Genomic DNA, 12,754 nt, shown 5'->3' on the forward strand with positions numbered 1-12,754 from the left:
TGGTGATCATTTTGGATTTGGACGATTTGTAGATGTGCTTTGAGGGTATAAACAAGGATTGTATAATGCAGACCTTCCTGAGGCAAGGATTACACACCAATGAACCTTAATTGAAATGTGTTTTCACACATTACATACAATGGGACAATTATTGTGACATAGACAAGGAAAGAATAAACAATCTATTCCTTAGATTTTCCCTTCATTTTTTCTTCAAGTAATAGAACATACCATTGTGAATTAATAGTGACATGTCTGTAGAAGGTGATTGAAGGATCACATTTTAGTATTTTTTGTTTTTTTGAGGTTCCCCACTATTGAATAAATACATATAATTCATCACAATACTACTGTAACACTGGAGGTAGTTTAATATTTCACTGCCATTTTGTATTCAACACAACTTCCATAACCTATTTCAAAAGGCTTTTTCCATCTACTTCTAAAATGTGGATGGATGATAGTGTCCACTAGTTTCACACTTAAGCCAGGTTCCCCGTTCATATTATCCTCTAATTTTCAAGGATTATTTCCTCACATTTCGATAATATTATAAATAATAAAATACATATTTATACCTGGCCTCAAACCGCATGCGTGACTTTAATACAATATCAACCAATAAATCTAAGACAAGCTGCGAACCTTTCCAGCACTTCAGTAAAATAATCCATAGCAGCATAGTCAAAAGTAGACACGTCTCTCATTAAGTATAATTTGGAAATAAGAAGTAATGTTTTGAATAGTTTGTCTTTCCAACATAAACCATCTTCCTAAAATCCTTAATTCCACATTAAGAAATCAAGTAGGAATTGAAATCGAAAGGCCATTTAATATATTTTTATATTAGACATATTAAGAGTCTTTCACACTTGTATGCAAAATCAGGCCCTTCCATTAAATAAATCTAAATGTGGATCATGTTTCTGTAGAACTTCATAATGTGAAACACTGCTGCATCTCTCCTTCACTTATGCTCAACTTCTACTTTTTTGTCTCTTGTGAATAAATTCCTAGTTTCTTGTATCTGTGTGCTGTTTTATTGTTTGTTTGTTTTTAAAGAATGTGTCTTTATTTGTTACAAAATACAATTCATGGTTCGTTCAGGGCTTTAATTCCTTGAGGAATTTTTCCAAAAAACATTAGACAAACAGACATCCAAAGCTCTCTTGTTTGAACACTTCACTTTAACAAAAGGGTCTTTAAAGGAAAATAAATATATTCTCTCTCAAAAACGAAAGAGTTAAAACAATTCTGTCTTTCCCCCATCACAATGATCTTTGTCTGCACGATTTCAAACAGATTTTTCAATCATTAGAATATCCAAGAAAAAAACGAAGCTACTGATTGCTGTCAAGAATACTTGTGTAACAAACCAATGATTTAATTGTACCAAACTTTGGATATTCGTAATTACTTTTCAGATAAATGGGCCTACTTATTATATTTCCTTAACAATATTTTTGGAACACTTGAACAATGAAACGTATATACAACAATTGAAAAAAGACTATGCAACAACAAATAAAATACAGTAAGATTCAAAGAAAAACTAACACAGTGATGCAGCTCTCACTATAGAAATTAGCTTGAAAATGAGACATGGTAAATCTTTCCGCTTAAACTCTTTTCTCAATTTTAAATAAATTGTAGCATCTTGCAGATCAGTGCTTCAGATCAGTTACCTTGCTTGCAGCCCACTTTATTTAAGGTCCTCTCGTGGCGGTAAAGGTGGCTCTGGGTTCGAAAAGCAGCATCACAATTCCTGCACCTGTACGGCCTCTCATCTGTGTGCGTTCTCAAATGCACCTTGAGGTTGTAAGCATTGTCGGTGCTATAGTTGCACTTTTCACAGCTGTGTGTGTGAACTTTAGAGCACACCTCTGTCTTGCAATGAGTGTTGTCTTGCTGGTTGCTCTTCTTGGATTTACTTGGATTTACAGTCTCAGAGAACACATGCACCCGCTTATGGCGGTTCAGGTGGCTGAGATGGCGAAAACTATGATTGCACTCCTTGCATTGGTATGGTTTCTCACCCGTGTGAATTCTCTTGTGGCATTTCAAGTTGTAGGAACTGGAAGTGGAGTACTGACATACATCACAGGTGTGCGCATGCCTTAAGAGTAACTTGCTATCCTCATCACTGCTATCATGTTCTTGGCTTATGGATGGCATCTTTTCCTCAGACTTTATTTCCTGACCTTCAGTCTTAATTCTGAGATGAACACTCTTATGTCGACTGAGATGACTCTTCAGCCGAAAGGAGCATTCACAGCTGTTACACCGGAATGGTTTCTCCCCTGTATGAATCATGCTGTGGCACTTCAGGTTGTAAGACAGATGGGTGGTGTAGTCACAGTGATCACAGTTGAAAAAAGTATTGGAATTCAGGTGGACTTTCTTATGATTCTCCAGTTGGTAGGCTTTGTGAAATGTTACCTTGCAAAGATGGCAGGTAAGTTGTTTACCATTTACTTCTGCAATGTTGCTATCAATAGTCCTTTTAATTTCTTCAGTGACTTTAGATCCTATTTCTCTAGAGACAGTTTTAGCACTGTCCTCTGAATCCTTTGCAGCTTTGTCATCTTTCTTGGAAACATTTTCCTTACGGGGTGTTTTCTTGTGCCTTTCATTTTGCAACTCCTCTGCAGAACAATCAGAGCTGTCACAGGTGAAGTGTCTATGCCGTCTTTTTGGCGTCAAAAGCTGCTCATTGCTACGCTGTGCTTTGTCATCTGGAGGCCCTCTGTGTTCGCTGTTTCTTGGGTGTTTATTTACGTGCTGTATAAAGTGCTCCATGTCATTTGTTGAAAATTTGCATCGCCTACAGTACAAATCTGGTGGGCCTTCACCACTGTGTGTGGCCTCTTGAATGCCTGGATTCGTCACACCATCAGGGAGGGAAAACGAGGATCTTGGGCTCATAGAAACACAAAGACATTCATCCTCCACCAGTTCATCTGGCCCTTTCCTACTCTTCTGGATCTCTTGCCCTGATGCACAGAAATCAGCCTCCTGCTGCAGGTCCACTGTTTCATCCTCTCTTTTATGTTGCTCGTATGTCTTAAGAGCTTTGAAATCTTTGTCTTTAGGAATGTTCCTATCTTCTGCCAGCTTCACTGGGGCAGAGAGGGGAATGATAATTTCACTGGGACCAAGATCCAACTCTTCAGAACCTAAAATAAAAAAATGCAGAACTCCAGATATGAATAGTTAAATATCTGTCTGTCTCTCTCTACACACATCCATCACCCTTAGCAAGCTCGTCAAAATATCATTATTCTCATTGTTAATTTATTTGGCTGACACTTTTACTCAAAGCAAATTGGATGAGTTCCGTTTATACAGCCTTTAAACTGACATAACATCGTAAATGTATCTTACTCAAGGGAACAACAGCTGGTTCTCACCCAAGTCTCTCTGATCACAAGTCCAAAGCCCTAAATGCTACTCCGCACTGTGGATACATAACAGTACACCCACAGATGTTTCCAGAGCCCAGAATTCTGCAATTCTACCACAGTACATATCTGTCAAAATGTAGGCGATGCTATTTCACTGAAATATGACTAAGAAGGAACAAGCAGACAATGTTGATATATCTATATTTTTGGTAAGCATTTGTTTTTGCACACCTTTTAAATACAAACACCCTCAGTTTTAGCAATCAAAGCTACACATAATTTAGGCACAGAGACGCACGTGGCTTTATGTGTATGTCACTAATTTCTTTCTCAATCAATCCTTATTCTCTCCTTGAGCATATTTATACCAATTTCCCTTTCCTTTTGTCTCCTGTAAAGCTCAGAGTATAGAGCTGCTATGGGTTAAGGGCAGATGGCTGGGAAGTAGTTCTCAGTTTCATAGCTATTGCTCTTCTTTGTAATGCATTCTTTGCAGTCATAAAGTTTAAATCAAAGCCTTCAGCCACCAACCTCTCCATAATTATGTAATATTACATATATGCAAGTACTATTCCTACTGTTATCCTGCACATTACCATATACAACCTAGGTCTTAATTACTTAATTGAATGGTATATTGCTTTGATATGTCAAATAAGGATTCTATTTAGCAATTAAGACCTTAGAAGGAATAAAAACCAGCAGGGCAGGGGGTACTCCAGGACCGGTTTGAAATCCACTGCCATATACGATATACACTCACCTAAAGGATTATTAGGAACACCTGTTCAATTTCTCATTAATGCAATTATCTAACCAACCAATCACATGGCAGTTGCTTCAATGCATTTAGGGGTGTGGTCCTGGTCAAGACAATCTCCTGAACTCCAAACTGAATGTCTGAATGGGAAAGAAAGGTGATTTAAGCAATTTTGAGCGTGGCATGGTTGTTGGTGCCAGACGGGCCGGTCTGAGTATTTCACAATCTGCTCAGTTACTGGGATTTTCACACACAACCATTTCTAGGGTTTAAAAAGAATGGTGTGAAAAGGGAAAAACATCCAGTATGCGGCAGTCCTGTGGGCGAAAATGCCTTGTTGATGCTAGAGGTCAGAGGAGAATGGGCCGACTGATTCAAGCTGATAGAAGAGCAACTTTGACTGAAATAACCACTCGTTACAACCGAGGTATGCGACAAAGCAATTGTGAAGCCACAACACGTACAACCTTGAGGCGGATGGGCTACAACAGCAGAAGACCCCACCGGGTACCACTCATCTCCACTACAAATAGGAAAAAGAGGCTACAATTTGCACAAGCTCACCAAAATTGGACAGTTGAAGACTGGAAAAATGTTGCCTGGTCTGATGAGTCTCGATTTCTGTTGAGACATTCAGATGGTAGAGTCAGAATTTGGTGTAAACAGAATGAGAACATGGATCCATCATGCCTTGTTACCACTGTGCAGGCTGGTGGTGGTGGTGTAATGATGTGGGGGATGTTTTCTTGGCACACTTTAGGCCCCTTAGTGCCAATTGGGCATCGTTTAAATGCCACGGCCTACCTGAGCATTGTTTCTGACCATGTCCATCCCTTTATGACCACCATGTACCCATCCTCTGATGGCTACGTCCAGCAGGATAATGCACCATGTCACAAAGGTCGAATCATTTCAAATTGGTTTCTTGAACATGACAATGAGTTCACTGTACTAAACTGGCCCCCACAGTCACCAGATCTCAACCCAATAGAGCATCTTTGGGATGTGGTGGAACGGGAGCTTCGTGCCCTGGATGTGCATCCCACAAATCTCCATCAACTGCAAGATGCTATCCTATCAATATGGGCCAACATTTCTAAAGAATGCTTTCAGCACCTTGTTGAATCAATGCCACGTAGAATTAAGGCAGTTCTGAAGGCGAAAGGGGGTCAAACACAGTATTAGTATGGTGTTCCTAATAATCCTTTAGGTGAGTGTATAATGATAGGGATTTTGAACACATCGGTATAACACAAACTGTGGTACCTTCCGTTAGTGTTTTGACTGCGTTACGGTCCTGTTTTGAAATGGCATGCTTCCTTTTGAGTTTCCTTTGCCCTTCTTCATCTGAAGAGTCCAAATGGGATGACCCTGTATTACCAACACAAAAATGGGCACTTTATTCTCATCATACAAAGTTAATCTTACTCTGGGCATAAACATGACTAATTACAATCATGCCAAAGAATACTCATAAGCCATAAGAATTGTGGCCAATGCAAAACCACACACCAAAACCTGACAAATATCTTATTTCTCCTTACTTTAATATCAAATTATAACGCTAGTCTTTGTAAAGTGTACTGATAAGATTTTAATATATGAAAATTCAGTAAATAATACATTTTTAAATCTTAATGTTTATTTTAGTCAACAATCATTTCTGTATAAATTGAAAATGGTATTCATTACATAAAACATACATAGTAAACACTATAGAATTACTGCACAATAATACCATATCAATGACACACACACATATAAACAAATGTGTGCCCTTACATGAAGAATGTTCTTATAGTACTTATAGTGATTATTAAAATAAATAAATTAGGATGGAACTAGCTCAGTAGAATCTCAAAAAAAAAAATACAATAAATAAATACTAATATGGTATAATAAAGTTACAGTATGGTACAATACAAAATAAATGACAGTATCAAACTGAAATTCTGCATTGAGGAAAAAGTAAACAGGTCAAAAATGAGGCTGAAATATTTATTTTTAACCAGATTTGAAATTGAAAGACTAACAAATATTTTATTTTTAGACTTTAAGACTTTTTATTTTATGTAATTCTAAGGACTAAAATTAATGTGCAGTAAAGCAGTGACAAACTATCTAAAATGACTGTTCAAACTAGCACAGCTACACCCTCACAACACACATTATATACAAATATAAAACTCAGCTTTTCATTGGATTGAAAGAAAAAATACATTAAAAATACAAAATAAATTTAAAACACCCTGATGTTAAAAAAATGCTGCAGTATATTTGTGCATTGCAGTAATCTGCATTGTATTATTTTATGATATATATTAGAGGTTAGACGATTCATTGTGTATCGATGGAAAACAATACATCTCAGCACGATACAATCATGAGAAATATTTTGTTTAATGTATTTTGAAAATACATTTGACTTTAAATTGCTGTTCCAATAAATGATTTATTTTTAACTAAATCTGTGTGTATCGTATTGTGGATGGCATTTAGTAACAATATTGTATTGTGTTTTTGGTGTATCGTCTCACGCCTAATACATATACATATATATATATTACACCGATCAGCCATAACATTATGACCACTGACAGGTGAAGTGAATAACACTGATAATCTCATTATCATGACACCTGTCAGTGGGTGGGATACATTAGGCAGCAAGTCAACATTTTGTCCTCAAAGTTGATGTGTTAGAAGCAGGAAAAATGGGCAAGCGTAAGGATCTGAGTGACTTTGACAAGGGCCAAATTGTGATGGCTAGACGACTGGGTCAGAGCATCTCCAAAACTGCAGCTCTTGTGGGGTGTTCCCGGTCTGCAGTGGTCAGTACCTATCAAAAGTGGTCCAAGGAAGGAAAAGCGGTGAACCGACAACAGGGTCATGGGCGGCCAAGGCTCATTGATGCACGTGGGGAGCGAAGGCTGGCCCATGTGGTCCGATCCAACAGATGAGCTACTGTAGCTCAAATTGATGAAAAAGTGAATGCTGGTTCTGATAGAAAGGTGTCAGAACACACAGGGCATCGCAGTTTGTTGCGTATGGGGCTTCGTAGCCGCAGACCAGTCAGGGTGCCCATGCTGACCCCTGTCCACTGCCGAAAGCGCCTACAATGGGCACGTGAGCATCAGAACTGGACCACGGAGCAATGGAAAAGGTGGCCTGGTCTGATGAATCACAAGTTCAAAGTGTTGACTTGGCCTCCAAATTCCCCAGATCTCAATCCAATCGAGCATCTGTGGGATATGCTGGACAAACAAGTCCGATCCATGGAGGCCCCACCTCGCAACTTACAGGACTTAAAGGATCTGCTGCTAACGTATTGGTGCCAGATACCACAGCACACCTTCAGAGGTCTAGTGGAGTCCATGCCTCGACGGGTCAGGGCTGTTTTGGCGGCAACAGGGGAACCTACACAATATTAGGCAGGTGGTCATAATGTTATGGCTGATCGGTGTATATATATATGACAAAACCTGAGATTGTTTAATATGCATACTGACAATACTTCAATGTGCAGCTTTTTGATAATGGCATTTCATAAAAATAAATGTATTACATTCAAATGCTTCTCCACTTGTAGTTACCTTTCAATAGTTAATTATGCAAGATGGTTTATTTCTTCTGATTAAAAACTATTTCTTCAAAATGCTGAAGGCTGAGGTAAAACTGAAGGAGTAGCTTTTTTCCACAAAACAGCTGAGCAGTAGCTCAGATTATTTTCCATTTTCGCATGGGTTGGCATTAGTTTCACCCTCACTGATTGAGACATAGCCTACTGTGCTTTGCAAAGAGTTTTTCTTCTTCTCCACTAGTGTCCTCAAGACCTCAGATTCCAGTGAGCTCTCAAGGACTTTGCTTTTTATCTCTTTAAACTTCTCCAGGTTTACCAAGTAGCAAGACATCTTGGTAAGATCGTTTCTGGTATTTTGAGTTGCAGAAGAATCATAGTCTGGTGAGTTAATATAAACAGGGAAAAATCAAATTATATTCAGAACTGGTGTTTTGAATGCTAAGAAATCTGTTTGAATTGTTTACAGATATACTAAATTTACAACATCCCTTCAATTATGTCTTGACTAAGGCTTCGAATTAGAAATGAAAGTAACTTCTGAAATTGTGTTGCTGCAAGAAGTGAGCATGATAGATCTTTTTGATCCTGCTTTTAGCTAATAATGTACTTAGACATTCATCTTTAACATATCTTTATTTTAACAGCTATATATGCTTGAACAGTTGATTACCACACATATGTAAACCAGTGAAGGTCCTGGGGAACCCCTGTCTTTTACATGTATGGTTCCAGTAGAGCTCTTGACCAATGGACAGAAAAAAAGTTAAACTGGCATGAAAGCCAGAAGATACAGGGGTCCCCCAAGGACTAGGGTTGAGATCCAACAATCAAAAGTTAAATGTGAACATTTAAAGATCATATGTACACCACTTCTATGAATTTAAAATAACATCTCAAAGTTATCTTAAATGACTTCGGATTCTACATCTAGCATACATTTTCATATTTCTAAAATCAGATTTAGATTTATCCTGACACTGATCTCCAGCCCTCTTAATCCAGCAAGCCAACAGATTTTATTATTGAAGAAGGGGCTGACATCTTCAATAATAAATCAATCTTACAGAGATGTAATAATAGGACAGATAACATGTCTCTGGCTAACCTGACAAATGGCACAGAGAGCATAGGTGGCAATGCAGAGCAAATAAGTATTTCCATTTAGAAAAACAACTGGTAGTGTGATGCACATGTAAGTCACATCAGTTTCTGTTTGGTTTTAGGACTCCACTGAACTGAATTAGGTGTGAAACCTATAAGAACATAGAAATAGTCTAAAACATTAACTTTATTAATCTTAAATACTACTGTACTGAGAAAGCTCCAGATTAGTGGCCATGACATACTTCTACTCTCACTACAAGACCTTGCTCTTTTTGAAGCACGTTTTTAAATAAATCTTTAAAAAAAAATGTATTTAAAATCCAATTTCAAAGGTCAAATCAATGCAAAGTATATGTACTACCACTTCTAATAAGATGGCAGTGTCCTTTTAATTCCTTCAGTGACTTTATATCCTATTTCTTTAGATACAATACCTTAGTGTGACCCACAGTACTCAGTTGTGGATAAATAAAGGTATCTTTATATCTCTCACAGCTCTTAAAACAAAAAGCCGTTATTATACTTTTTCAAAAAACTAGAAGGACCAGCCTCTGTAGAATTTTACAGTGAAAACATATTTTGATGTGACGTGTTGAAAGTTAAATTATCTAAGTTCTCACCTCTCTGCCATCTAAGCGCAACCACTGATTTTCTTTTCCCCTCAGATTGTTTGATACAGGACCAGAAAATCTTTTCTCAACTACAATGTCAGTCTTGTGCAAGAGGTTTTGAAGAATCATCACCAACTCATACGGCAGAACATACCTTTTTCCACAACATCTTCCAAGCTACTCTGAGATGGCAGTTCAGCACTTTTCTCACTGAAGAGATTTTTCTTCTGCAAGACTGTTCTTCTTACAATACCATCAGGAGTGATTTTGCTGGCACTTTTTTGAACATGTTGAAATTTCTCAAAGTCAACCAACCAATGAGAGAACTTTTTTCTCTTTTCTTGACCGGAAGAAGTACCTGCTTTAGGTAAATCTAAGACATAATACAACATTTTAAAAAATATCTGGGAACATGTTTGTCATTAAATGAATACAAATTAGAAGGTGTGTGGAATCCTCCAGAATAACCTCTTTGCTCAAGTAACACATGAAAACTCACTGTCACTGTTTTTTTGCAGAAGTAAAGCTCAAGTGTGTATATTATTTGGTCAGTAATTAAGGCAAATTAATAAAGTGCTCAATGCCAAAAGGATACTAAAACAGATACTTTAACTACAGCTACATACAGGTCTTTCATCAGAGTATTAACAATAAAATCACAACAAAATGTACAAATCAAGAACGTAAAATAAACATCTGCCTGTTATGATTTAATATAAATGTGTGTAAAGGATACAATGCACTACGATGTAACATACATTTTCTTCTTGATTCTTGGCCTCATTTTATCAATGTTGCAATGAACGTATAGATGTGTTTTAACTCAAAGCATGACACCACAGACATTAGTCAACTGTACCTGAAATCATGTGAAAATAATTACTTGTGCTCTTCCAGACTTCTAATTACTCTACTACATACTTAATGTAAAAATAATACCCAGTACTAAACATTGTTATACATACATATATATATATATATATATATATATATATCTATATATATTTTAATGAGTTTCACATTTATCATGGACAGTAACAAAACTACGGTAGGCAGTGAAATGGCACATTATTACAAAACTATGAAGTCAGAATATAGGGGCTTATGAAATTAAACAAAAATAAAGTTAAGCCAGGCTGTGTACATTTTTAACTAGTACTCCAACATAGATAAATGGTTTACACCCATCCCCAGTCTTAACAAATGTAATCTTTAAATTGTTTTCTAAACAGAATCACTGTTCAAACAACCCTGTAAATACAGCACTGACAAGAAAATGTAGTCTATGAAATAAAATGTATATAAAAAAATAATAATCTTTGATTCACTGTAAAAGGGAAACTTGAGAATTATTTTGAATTCAACTGCATGAATTTGAGTAAGTCTATGACAACTCATTCATCCTGCTCAATCTAGTTCAAGGACTTGAAGTGCCCTACTTACCTCCCATTGAATAACACTTTCATTATTACCAGCAGTGTTAAGCACTCCATTCTTTTGAGGTGAAAATACAAAACACTGATATTTCTATGCACTCTTGTATAGTAAAATGATTGTATACCTTCTTTGACAGGTTCTGTGGAACTCGGTTCTGCTTCTTTAACGTCTTCAGCTAAACAGGGCAAGGGATCTTCCTCATCCGAGTTTATCACACAAATCGTGACAGGAACAAGAAGGCACTTTGCTAAATGATAAAAGAAAGAAGGAAAAACATACCTCAAACACAATCAAAATCATCAGTCAATTATCAAATTAACTCTGAACCTTACATTCCTGCCTTTAGGTAAGTCTCTACATTATACTACATTATCAGCCTCGTTTAGGGGACTTATTAATTTGGGATTTAACTATTCACTCGACTACATTGTGTTGGTTTTTGAACTTCAAGTATGTGCTTAAATACTTAGATAAGAGGAAAAACACTATCAATTAATTCTGGGAATGGAATAAAATGTAACACTACAACTTACCCATCCACTAAATTCAATATTTATTCATAATCTACTGGATTTCATCCAATGTCTACCAGATTTGGTCACTATTCCCAAGGAATAAAACGTATTTTAAGCAATTGGGAGAAAAAAACTAAAAAAAAACCTAAACTAAATAAAGAAACAAAAGCAAAGAGACCCAGTTAACAGTGAATTACCATACATTACTGATTAATGATTATGAACTATTAGTAAGATAAGATAATACAGCAGAAGCATAACAGTAAAAGTAGGATCAGAATATACTATAGTGTCTCCATTTGCCGGGGATGGATGTACAATACATGTATTTTCGATTTCTAAAAAGAAAGGTAAGCAGCTTTAGAATAGGACACTTTTAAAAATATATAAACTTACCACCGGAGAAATTGTTTTTTTCTTCCTGTATATCCATTTCCAGCCCGAATTTGCATTTAAACGAAACAGCCTAAAATAAATGGATACATCAAATAAACAATAAAACAGTTTAATACATGTATAAGTTCAATAGCCTATAAGTTTGCCATCAGTTCCATTGGTTCAGTCAAACTAAAGCAATATACGATCTATTAAGAGTTTATGACAAAGGAGATGATTATGTAATTATCTTATTTTTTAATGCCATCTATATAGCGTTAACATCTGCAGCAAAAAAATAATTATTACCCAGACACTTATACGAATAAAGGCAATGATGTGTAACCGACAGCGTGTAGCAAATAAAAACACACTGGACACATTTCAAATCAACACAACATAAACAAATATACCCATGTTAACAATAACTAGAGTAAACTTTCTCCATTATTATCACTATTATGATTGTTATGTATTTAATGTAACACATCACTTTAGCCTACATTTCTCACAAGTTAACTCACATGCTTACCGCCACGTTTCTTCAACATTTCAAACGTCACTACTCAAGGCATATTACTGTATGTGGGCACACAGCGTGGGCTATATTAACCGTTTCTGTAACTGTTAAAAACGAAATACAAAACAATACAAAAACCGAAAACAACCCCCCGAAAAAACTACATTTCGAACACTGTCCTACCAGCAGCACCGGAACTAGATAGAAAGCTTACTTCCGGTGTTTTTTTCTGCACTGCTCAGATAATATATAACCGTATTATCTAGATAATATCTATCTTTTAACTGTAGTCTGGATAAAATGTAAAACATAGTATTTTAGAGATAGTTACGTTATCATAAATACAGAGGTAGGGGGTCGACCTAATGACCCCCAAGATGAAGAGTCTGCTGTACCCCTGCTGCACTGTATTGTCTGGACTGTAGGTCGCGTTCGAGTAGCGCAGACG

The 12,754-nt window shown here is 36.6% G+C and overlaps 1 protein-coding gene across 3 annotated transcripts; it reads right to left on the reverse strand.

Moving 5' to 3' along the window:
- Positions 1-1,097: 1,097 nt before the first annotated feature.
- On the reverse strand, positions 1,098-12,683 carry LOC136749758 (zinc finger protein 117). 3 transcript variants are annotated; one of them, XM_066704277.1, is made up of 6 exons: positions 12,311-12,683; positions 11,808-11,877; positions 11,021-11,143; positions 9,614-9,832; positions 5,431-5,535; positions 1,098-3,176 (listed from the first exon to the last, which is right to left on the reverse strand). In XM_066704277.1, the coding sequence occupies exons 1-6, from the start codon at positions 12,335-12,337 to the stop codon at positions 1,678-1,680; spliced, it is 2,043 nt and encodes a 680-aa protein (XP_066560374.1). In that variant the 5' UTR covers positions 12,338-12,683; the 3' UTR covers positions 1,098-1,677. The 3 variants fall into 3 exon arrangements, with proteins under 3 accessions (XP_066560374.1, XP_066560381.1, XP_066560391.1); XM_066704284.1 differs by having other exon boundaries at positions 12,319-12,681; XM_066704294.1 differs by lacking the exon at positions 9,614-9,832.
- Between the last annotated feature and the right edge of the window lie 71 nt (positions 12,684-12,754).

The sequence above is a fragment of the Amia ocellicauda genome, chromosome 1 (assembly GCF_036373705.1).
Source record: "Amia ocellicauda isolate fAmiCal2 chromosome 1, fAmiCal2.hap1, whole genome shotgun sequence".
NCBI classification, from domain to species: Eukaryota; Metazoa; Chordata; class Actinopteri; order Amiiformes; family Amiidae; genus Amia; species Amia ocellicauda.